Source organism: Xenopus tropicalis, chromosome 4 (genome assembly GCF_000004195.4).
Source record: "Xenopus tropicalis strain Nigerian chromosome 4, UCB_Xtro_10.0, whole genome shotgun sequence".
Lineage (NCBI taxonomy): Eukaryota > Metazoa > Chordata > Amphibia > Anura > Pipidae > Xenopus > Xenopus tropicalis.
The window spans coordinates 148,305,761-148,316,576 of NC_030680.2; the positions used below are offsets into that span (position 1 = coordinate 148,305,761).

The following is a 10,816-nucleotide window of genomic DNA, read 5'->3' on the forward strand; positions in this document are numbered from 1 at the left end:
CCTCCTAGGGGACACAGAGCCTTGGCTGGGCAGGTCCATTCTAAAGGCCCAGTACTGTAGAGAGATATTTGGGCAGAATGTCTGTTCTAGATACTCCTGGAAGCCCAACTTGAAACTCAGAGCAAGACTTGGGGGTGAAGACTTATTTGCTTCACTATATTTTCTTGGAGTTATAGCTGAATGGCTGGTACCCCATTGGCTGGAACCCCAATACTGAGAATTGCCTCTGCTAAACACACGTAGAGCCAATTATCAGTAAATGATCAGCATTGTCTGTTTCAGCAGCTGCTACTAGTAGCTCTGTGTGTCTTCACCCTTATTCCTGTTACAGGGTGTCCCCTGATTCTATAGAAGTGATACTAACACTGTTTCCAGGTTACGCCACTGTCTTTTGCACAATTATTTTTAAACGTTCGGTTAGACGCCTATCAGAATGGAACCTCATTAGGCCGCGAACAAGTAGCGGAACTGCAGCGCTCTATTCGTTCATACATTTCTATTAAAGCAAACCTTGTGCGTTCCTCAGGTGATGTGAGCGTCGGGATTAAATGTGACGCGCGCGTGATCAGCGATGAGGAGGAAGATATTGACTTTGATATTATTCCCAACGCTAACGACACCTTTACCGTGAAATATATGCCACCGGCTGCCGGGCGTTATACCATTAAAGTGCTCTTCGCCGGAGAAGTAAGTCGTAACATATTGGGCAAATCATCCAGTTGGTTAATACTGTTTTACTTTAAAATTGGATTTTATGACAATTAATTTTTTATTTTTAAGGAAATTCCTGAAAGTCCCTTTAGAATCAAAGTCGATCCCTCGCACGATGCCAGCAAAGTGAGGGCCGAGGGGCCAGGACTGAGTAAATCTGGTAGGTTTGCCCTGCACAATATAGAGATTGTTCTTTTCTCTGTATAAAAATAGCAGCAGTTCCTTTTCATTGAGCTACTTCAGTCTCTTGTTGTCCAATCTCTTATTAAAGATCGTTGTTTTGATGGAAATTAATTCTGCCTTTTTAGTTTTAAAAAAAATCCAGCTTGAAGCTTTTTTTCATACTAAACAGTGCAAATGAATTGGTACCTCGGTATGAGGAGAGGGTATTTATCCAGATTCTTCTTCCCCTTTAAAATAAACGTATTCTGTGTAAGTCTGGGGCTCAGATGCTCTGCGGCAAAGGAAGAGACTTTTTTTGCTCAAAATATCTTCTTTTTCTGGGCTAACAATGCTGATTCCAGGGGAGGGAAATAAAGGGGAAACAAAACCATGACTAGTTTTGCTTTTAATAATAACATTATTTAAATTATAGGAACAGCAAAGCTACTTTGTACTTACCATACTAGCTATATTTATATAACTTCCCACTTGTTTGGGCATCTGTAGGCAGACTAGCCACCCTGGCAGTTGTGTTATCATTTGGCGGCGGGCCCGGACTGGCAATCTGTGAGTTCTGGCTGCTGGGGGGCTGTTTGGGCCTCTGTGTACTTGAAATGCCAGGGACTATTTTGAATCCCAGTCCAGGCCTGATTGGCGGAGAACTGTATAATGTGGCTGGTTCAACCATTTATAACCTTTATTTTCTTTCAGGTGTTGAAAACGGGAAACCCTCACACTTTACCGTCTATACCAAAGGCGCAGGGAAGGCGCCGGTTGATGTTTCCTTTACTGGACCTGCCCCAGGGGATGCAGTGAAAGACTTTGAGATCATAGACAACTACGATTACTCACACACCGTCCGATACACTCCCGTACAGCAGGTACCTGAAGAAATTAGCAACTGGCAGCTTTTCATTCCAAACATTATCCAACAACCAGACCATTGGTCGTTTTCTTTGCTTCAACCTTACACTTTTATTTTTCCTGTAAAATCGGGCACAGTGCTGTAAATGTGACTATAGGACTCTTGGGGTTGTTTACAAATTCAAGTGCAAAGTACCAATGTGCCACCGTATTTGTGGTCATAAGAAGGAGTTGCGTCTTATGCAATTGCGATTGAATTCCTCCAAACCCGCAGGATGGAGCCATTGCCAGACCTTAGCTCAGTCTAATGTCTGCACCCTTGCCGGCATTACCCCTGCCCGACCACTCCTCCCCTGACGCGTTAAATTTACATGCGCTCGGGGGGTGGGGGCGGGTGGGGGAAGTTAGCTAACGCAGGGGCACCTACAGGGCCCCTGGGGCGGCAGCCCCGGTGGGTCCTTCAATCCCCAGTCCGACCCTGAATATCGGGAGAAGATCCGCTCGCTTGGTGACCTCACCAAATGAGCGGATCTTAAGGTGTATGGCCACCTTTAAGTGGAACGAGTGTCTTTTAGGGAGGCACCAAATCCACTATTTTAGGATCCGGGCCAAACATGAATCCTTTGCATTTTAAAGATTTTTTGGGAGGTTGGGAGGAAACGGGCATACCTGAAGGATAGTGCCCAAGTAGGATCACTGAAAGCACCAAAATATCAGAAACCAGATCGACAGACCCGCTTTAAAGTTTTACTTCCCCCTTTGAAGTTTTTTTCTGTTGCTGTTAATTCTAATTAATTTGGTTTCGTTGTATTCTGCTTCCTTCCTTCTTTCCTTCACCGTATCATGTAGAATGGGGGACATTTTATTGAGTTTGTTGATAAGTGGAAATGGTGCGTAACGCATACAATAGTAACCCGGCTCTCTGCTTCAGTGACAGTCCGGATTCCTCCTGCTCTGGGAACATAGAAACGGCCTGTGTTGCTCTGTTTGCTTTTGCTACCAGTAATGTTCAAAGGAATCACTTAGGATCAGCACCCGTATTAATGTAAATATCAAGGTACCCTGGGAGGTAAATGTGGTACCAATCAGCTAAACCCTTAGTAACGGCAGAAACAATAACGCAAGAATCTTATTGTCAGCCATATTGACAGTTATGGGGCGCTGATATTTATAAAGGTGACATTCGCCTTGTTATAATCACAATAAACTGGGTTATGTGTTGAAGGAAAGCTATTGCTCAACCACAGGGGCTGGTTAATTAAGGGGAACTCCACCCAAAAACAACTTTCAAGCAATTTTACAATATACATCTATTAAAAAAATATGGAGCCTTTTCATGATGTTTAATAATAATCTGGTTTGGAACAGTTCCATAAGCCCCGCCCCATGTTCCCTAAGCCACACCCCTGTTCCCTAAGACCCACCCCCTGTTCCCCTGCTGATCTGGCTGACTACTTTGTGACTCAAATAAAAGTAGTCGACTATCCTCAGCCTGCATCCTCCCAATCCCATAATCCCCTGCTGCACACGTCATGTCAATAAGGAAAGGAACATCCCAGTGCAGTGCATTTTGGGTTATGTAGTTCCTGCATGCTGTCTGTAAACTGTGGGGAAGTTGTTACAATTTGTAACATCAGTGTTTTAGTCCCTCCTCCCCTGCCAGGATTTCAAATGATGCAGAAAGAGAAGAACAGTTTTGCAGCTGGATTTCAGGATTGCAGCTTTGGGCTGATGCATTATTCCAGCAAGTGAGAAAATACAAAGATAATGACTGGGATTATTAGTCTTATTATAGTGTTAATCTAGGTACTTCTCCGATTGGTGTTCCAGAGCCAGGAAGGGATTTTTTTTCCCTTACAGAGGGCAAACATGAGCCAAACGGAGCGTATAGTGGTGTCCTGCAGATGAGAACTTGTAACAGGAAGCATGTGGGAAAAGCATGTATAGTATGGCAATATGGTGGCAGGAAAAGTTTATTGCAGAGTCGGTAACACAACCGTATTTTCTTAATTAATTGTAACAGCACAGATGTTCCCTTGTACTAAGCAAAATTTCAGAAGAAAAAGACCCATTTTTTTTGCTCATTCCTTTACAGTGAGAGACCAAATGAATATAACAACATAGGGATTCCCCTGTACTAAGCACAATTCAGCAGGAACAGCCCCCTAAGTTTGCCCATAGCCTGTACAGAGAGATACCATAAAACTATGGCACATAGGGATTCCCCTGTACTAAGCACAATTCAGCAGGAACAGCCCCCTAAGTTTGCTCATAGCCTATACAGAGAGATACCATAAAACTTTGGCAGCATAGGGATTCCCCTGTACTAAGCACAATTCAGCAGGAACAGCCCCCTAAGTTTGCTCATAGCCTGTACAGAGAGATGCCATAAGACTATGGCAGCATAGGGATTCCCCTGTACTAAGCACAATTCAGCAGGAACAGCCCCCTAAGTTTGCTCATAGCCTGTACAGAGAGATACCATAAAACTATGGCACATAGGGATTCCCCTGTACTAAGCACAATTCAGCAGGAACAGCCCCCTAAGTTTGCTCATAGCCTGTACAGAGAGATACCATAAAACTATGGCACATAGGGATTCCCCTGTACTAAGCACAATTCAGCAGGAACAGCCCCCTAAGTTTGCTCATAGCCTGTACAGAGAGATACCATAAAACTATGGCAGCATAGGGATTCCCCTGTACTAAGCACAATTCAGCAGGAACAGCCCCCTAAGTTTGCCCATAGCCTGTACAGAGAGATACCATAAAACTATGGCACATAGGGATTCCCCTGTACTAAGCACAATTCAGCAGGAACAGCCCCCTAAGTTTGCTCATAGCCTGAACAGGAAGATACTGTAAACCCTTACATTCGTTCCTAGCCTTACTTATGAGGGTTGCTAGTTCTTTATTGAAATGCCGCAGACCCAATGTTTGTCAACGCAGTCATGATTGCCTGACTAACATTTCCCTTCAGTTGCTTCTCTAGTTTAGATGCAAAGTGGTAACTTGTACCGAATCTGAAATTCCTCATCAGAAATGCCACACAGGGAATGTTTATATTCACGGCTAATTTATAAGGTGCCAGCTCTTGTGTAACGTGATGCACTCCCTGTTCTGGATAAAGACAAATGAAAAACGGATTTGGCAAGGAGGGAACGTACTTTGTTCAGCCATGAGCATCGTAGCACTTTGGCAGCGAGCGAGATCCGTTTAGAATCAAACCCCGGCCAAACAGTGCAAAACAAGCTCCATGAGTAATCGCAGTGGCAACGATTTGTAAACGTCTTCCAGAAATGCGCTTGTCTGCGTCCAATTTGTGTGCGGCCCCCGAATGTCTTGGCTTTTTTCGGATGTTCAACAAAATCTTGGAGTTTTTGCCATTTTCTGTTGGTTTGGTGTGTACGAACAAGGCTCTGATTTGTACCTAATCTGAACCGTTTGTTGGACTTTGTAGACTTATCAGACTCTGTAAATGTACAACAGCCGGTTCTTATTTGTGGGGAAGTTTGGGATAATTACCCCTCCCAGATGTGGTGCACGTGTGGCTCGTGATATCGCTGCCATACGGGCCCTTTGTGGCTTCTCAGCTTTCAGTTCCTGCAAAGAAGTCATTGTTTATAAAAAAAAAAGAAAAAGGACCAGACTTTGGAAGAATTGTCATGGCCACATGGAGATGGCAAAAATACCAAATAATAGGTCTATGAAGATTTTCACTCATCCAGGTCATGGTATATCTAGTACTAGATATACCAAATAATAGGTTCCACTCATAGAAATTATCCCTAATAATGCTTCACTTGGGGTTCTTTAAAGGGGCAGCTCACTTGGTCTGGTTTCATTTCACTGGTTCAATTCCCAGTGTCATTTTCATGACCTGATGTATGATCAGATACTTAGTGCAGATAAGGATTATGTTGAAGTAATTATGGGCAAACTCAGACTGGCAATCTGTAGATTTTGGCTAATGCCAGAGGGGCTGCTGTAAAATGCCACAGACCAGGGGTCCCCAAACTTCCTTGCTTGTGAGCCACAGTCAAATGTAAAAAGACTTGGAGAGCAACACAAGCACCATAAAAGTTCATGGAGGTGCCAAATAAGGGCTGTGATTGGCTATTAGGGGCCTCTATGCACCCTATCAGCTTACAGAGGGCTTTATTTGGTAGGAAATCTTGTTTTTATTTAACCAAAACTTGCCCCCAAGTCAGGAATTCAAAAATAACTCCCTGGTTTGGAGGCACTGAGAGCAACATCCAAGGGGTTGGGGAGCAACATGTTGCCCCCGAGCCACTGGTTGGGGATCACTGCCGTAGACAGTCACTATTTATTGGGCCTCTGTGTATTTGGAATGCCGGGGCATATTTTGAATCTCAGTCTGGACCTGCAGATATATTCAAACTATTGTCGTAGTTCAGCAGCATCTTGAAAGCCATAGAAATAACTAATAGTTGGTTGTGGTTTGAACTATGGCACTTATAGAATTTGCTGCCAGCTCTTTTTTTTAACCAACCTGGCAGAACTTCAGTCTGTATATGGGGCCAAATCTGCCCTTTTTAGTTTGTCCTTCCAGTTTTTAAAAGAAAAAGGATGGAGATGTTTTCTCTGTAGCAAATAATATTCCATTAAGGCAGTGATCCCCAACCAGTGGCTTGAGAGCAACATATTGCTGCCCAACCCCTTGAATGTTGCTCCCAGTGGCCTCAAAGCAGGTGCTTATTTTTGAATTTGTGGCTTGAAGGCAAGTTTAAGTTGCATAAAAACCTAGTGTAATGCCTAAAAAAACCTTCTATAGGCTGCCAGTCCACAGAGGGGCTCCAAATAACCAATCATAGCTCTTATTTGGCACCCGGAACTTTTTTTATGCTTGTGTTGTTCCCCAACACTTTTTCCATTTAAATGTGGCTCATGGGTTTAAAAGGTTGGGGATCCCTGCATTAAGGGTCTAAGTTATGGGATGTCAGATTTACCACCAACTAAACCTCTGGCTGTAACTGAAGTGGCTGCTGGGAATTGTAATTCACCGCTAACGAGTTAAATTTGACTGGTGCACTAAGATGCTGAAATGGGAAGTGCCTGTATCAGACATATATCATGCTGGCTCAACTTCCAGTTTTATTTAATATTTATATTGGTTATTGTTATTTTTATCTAATAATATAATCGGCCATTGGCTGACTACTATTAGGCTTTAGCATCAGCAGCTAAAAAGCCACCAGCTAGTAATCCCAAAAAAAGAGAGAAACCATATATAATACCCCATGCATTACTGTGTAAACAAATGTAAGCAGGGAGTGGGAACGTTATTGCATCATCATGCAAAACCTTTTTTTTCTGCCTACTGCAATGACGGCGATAATATTACATCGCATTATTAGACAATGTGTTCTCTTTAACTCTCCTAGGGCAAAATGAAAGTGGCTGTAAATTATGGCGGCGACCCTATCCCCAAGAGTCCCTTCACCGTAGGTGTGGCAGCACCACTGGACCTGAACAAGATCAGAATAAATGGCCTGGAAAGTAGTAAGTGAAAGAGAAATGATGTGGATTATTTATAGATTTGATACATTTGTGGTTTCTGTAGCCATATCTAACATGCCAATTTATTGTAAAAGCCAAGCTTGCATTCTGTGCCTCTCCTGTGTTTTGTCTGGATTGTAAGCACATAGTGTACTCTGTATGGCTACAACTTTAAAGTGGGCAGGGCTAGAGCAGACCTGTAGCCAATCATATAATTACAATATTCCCAATACAAATGTCACTAGCCAACTATCATAGGAGCAGCCAACGAAACATCTGCATGAAAATCATACATCCAACTTGTTCATCCATAGATGAGAGGTCATCATCTAAACATACACTAACAATAGTATAGATGCTTTCCAAACAGGTGGTTCCCAAGCTATGGAGTTGGCTGCTCTACAGGTGCCCAGTTTAAAGACCAGTTAGGGTGATGTATGTCTTTATTTTTTGCAGGAGTGGAAGTTGGTAAAGATCAGCAGTTTATTGTGGACCCTAATGGAGCTGGTGGACAAGGAAAACTGGAGGTGAAGATCTCCAGCCCGAGTCGGAAATCAGTCCCGTGTTTGGTGGAACCTGTTCCTGGTAATGAGTGCAGCACTGTCAAATATATTCCCAAAGAGGAGGGTCTCTACAACGTGGATGTGAGTTATGATGGGAATCCAGTTCCTGGAAGTCCATATGTAGTGGAAGCCACTTTGCCTCCAGATCCTTCAAAGGTAAAATCACAACTCCTTGGAATGTAATATAACTCAAAAGAACAATGTAGTATTAGTACTACATTGGTGAAGGTTGGCTGTATTACTCCGAGGTAACTGGCAGCCCAGTGTTCCCCAACTTTGAGTTTCTAAACCCTCTCACTAATGTAAAGTCGCCCTCGAGCCAATGTTTAATGTAGTTATATGAGCAGAACTGAACTGGAAAGAGCTCAGAGAAAGGCAGCTGAGCTTATTAGGAATTGGATGGCTTGTGTTAGGAGGAAAGGTGGGGTTCGCTTACTCTACAAAAAAGGCTAAATTTAAGCCTGTGTGATTAATGTGTATAAATAAATTCAGAACAGGGGTCTGTTAAGGGAACTTGTAATTCCAAAAACAGTTCAATTAACATGGGGCTATCTCTTACAAGCAGAGGATAGGAGATTTCAGTATCAGGGAAGATGTAATCTTCTTGCCCTTCCTTGTGTAGACCATAAATAAAATAGGATTCTTTAAAAGATTGATTTTATAAATCTGTATTTTGTTAGTCAGCCTTTGCTGCTGCATTACTATGAATGTAAAGCAGTGGTGTTCGTTGTATCTGAAGACCATCTATCTATGTACCCTACAGCTGTAACCCCTAAGTGATCATTTACCACAGCAGGGCGGACAGTGAGCTCTTCTGTGGGCAGAGGTGACGTCACCCTTTGTACATTCCATCTTAATCTTATTTCTGTACAGAGCAGGGATTTGAAATACCCCTAGAGTGTTACCTAGCAATGTGCCTGGGGTCTGCAGAGTGTTGTGCGTGCATGGTGTGTGGCAAAGCACTGATGGAAAACATGCAGATTTGTAACAAAAATGAATTGACAAAGCTTAGTTGTAATACCTTCCAGGCCCCTCCACGCTCTATCCCTGCTTTATTTCTTTACGTTCCCATGAGATATTGAAAGCCTTCAAAAAGATAGGCCTCCGCAACCTTACCAGTCCCTCCTCTGGTTTTCCAGTTCCTTTTCTGCACTGCTGATAATTCTTTTGGGGAGTTGTTATAAAATGTAACTGCCATAATGTACGTAATAGATCCTTCCTAGCATCAGAACTGTGATTACCAACATATCAGAAGATACATTTATGTACCAAGTGTTGGTCCAAATACATCTAGCTTGGACCGTATTTGTCTAACCTCTTTGTTCTCTGACTGGGCAATCTTTATTCTAGGTTAAGGCCTATGGACCAGGTCTGGAAGGAGGTCTTGTTGGAAAGCCTGCTGAATTTACCATTGATACAAAAGGAGCCGGAACTGGTGGCTTGGGTCTGACCGTCGAAGGTCCTTGTGAAGCCAAGATTGAATGTTCTGACAATGGTGATGGCACATGTTCTGTCTCCTACCTTCCTACTACACCAGGAGAATATTTTGTTAATATTCTTTTTGAGGAAACCCACATTCCGGGGTCACCTTTTCAAGCGAACGTGGAAATGCCCTTTGATCCTTCCAAAGTAATTGCCACAGGTCCAGGCCTTGAGCATGGCAAAGTAGGAGAAGCGGGCTTAATTCACGTGGACTGTTCCCAAGCAGGACCAGGTAACCTGGCAGTAGAGGCTGTCTCTGATTCTGGGTCAAAGGCGGAAGTCAACGTACAGGATAACAAGGATGGGACTTACACGGTCACCTATGTGCCACTTTTTGCTGGCATGTATACACTAGCACTGAAATATGGTGGAGAACAAGTGCCAAAGTTTCCTGCCCGAGTTAAAGTTGATCCAGCCGTGGATACCAGTAAGATCAAAGTGTTTGGACCAGGAATAGAAGAAAAAGGTAAGCAGGTTTGATAAGTAATGTTCACCTTTAGGTCTAGGGCATATTTCCCTGCAGCATTTTTCAACCAGTTAAGGAGCACCACCATTTTCATTCACTGGGCACTGCCGCTCTAATTTTGCCCAGGAGCAGTAACCCACAGGTAGAACTTATAGGTCACCTGTTAGATAGACACCGCTTGCTTTATGCTTGGAGCGATCAGCTGTAACCGAGTCATCACTGGGGACACAAGAACTCTTATCATTCTGTACAAAGCTGGCTTTTGCCCAGAATTTCCAGGTGTACAAATACAGTAAATCTGCTTCTGTACCTTGTGGTTTCCCAGTGAATCGCTCCTGTGCGTGCAGAGGCTCAGGTATTCTAAGAACTGTCATTAAGGACGGAAGGAGTCTAATACTTAAAAGCTGAACGTTCAGTGTCTGTCTATTAAATGTGTTGTGGTGGCACAATAAAATTCATTGCTTTTGTGTTGCAATATTCTGTCATTGCAGGAGTTTTTAGAGAAGCTACAACCGACTTTACCGTGGATGCCAAATCACTAACCAAAACCGGGGGCAATCACGTCAAAACCAAAATTACCAATCCATCCGGAGCGTCCACCGATTACCTTCTTAGAGACAATGGAGATGGCACTTACTACGTAGAGTACACTCCTTTTGAAAAAGGTAACATTTTGAAGCAATAATATCATTTATTTCTACTGATTTTTCTTGATGGTACACAGGCTTCCTGCACATAAGTGCCCCAAATCACCCATTGTGCCTCGTGTCCCATAGTAGGGATTGTCAGTATGGGCACTTCTCCACCAGAAGAATCACATTTGAGCATTTATTAGTTTTTAAAAATACCTGTACTGGCAGAGTTTTGGGGGGCAGGTGTTAAATAAGGACTTGAATATGTACATCCTTTAATGTACTGAGAGATCCACTGAACACAAATAGACTGGGTGCGGCTCTGTTTAGACAACAGATAAAACATGGCCGTGACTCATTGCAGTTAAAAATAAGACTTCTTCACTGAAATGTTTTTGCAGGTGCTGGATAAAATGA

The 10,816-nt window shown here is 43.1% G+C and overlaps 1 protein-coding gene across 6 annotated transcripts in view; it reads left to right on the plus strand.

The window, feature by feature from the left end:
- flnb (filamin B) overlaps positions 1 to 10,816 on the plus strand; it is a 169,771-nt gene that overhangs the window by 110,880 nt on the left and 48,075 nt on the right. For all 6 annotated transcript variants that reach the window (XM_004914170.4, XM_031901250.1, XM_031901251.1 and 3 more), the window contains exons 16-22: positions 527 to 687; positions 781 to 871; positions 1,585 to 1,754; positions 7,142 to 7,259; positions 7,713 to 7,975; positions 9,170 to 9,767; positions 10,259 to 10,432. In XM_004914170.4, the coding sequence (XP_004914227.1) occupies positions 527 to 687; positions 781 to 871; positions 1,585 to 1,754; positions 7,142 to 7,259; positions 7,713 to 7,975; positions 9,170 to 9,767; positions 10,259 to 10,432 (1,575 nt within the window). The remainder of the gene's footprint in view (positions 1 to 526; positions 688 to 780; positions 872 to 1,584; positions 1,755 to 7,141; positions 7,260 to 7,712; positions 7,976 to 9,169; positions 9,768 to 10,258; positions 10,433 to 10,816) is intronic.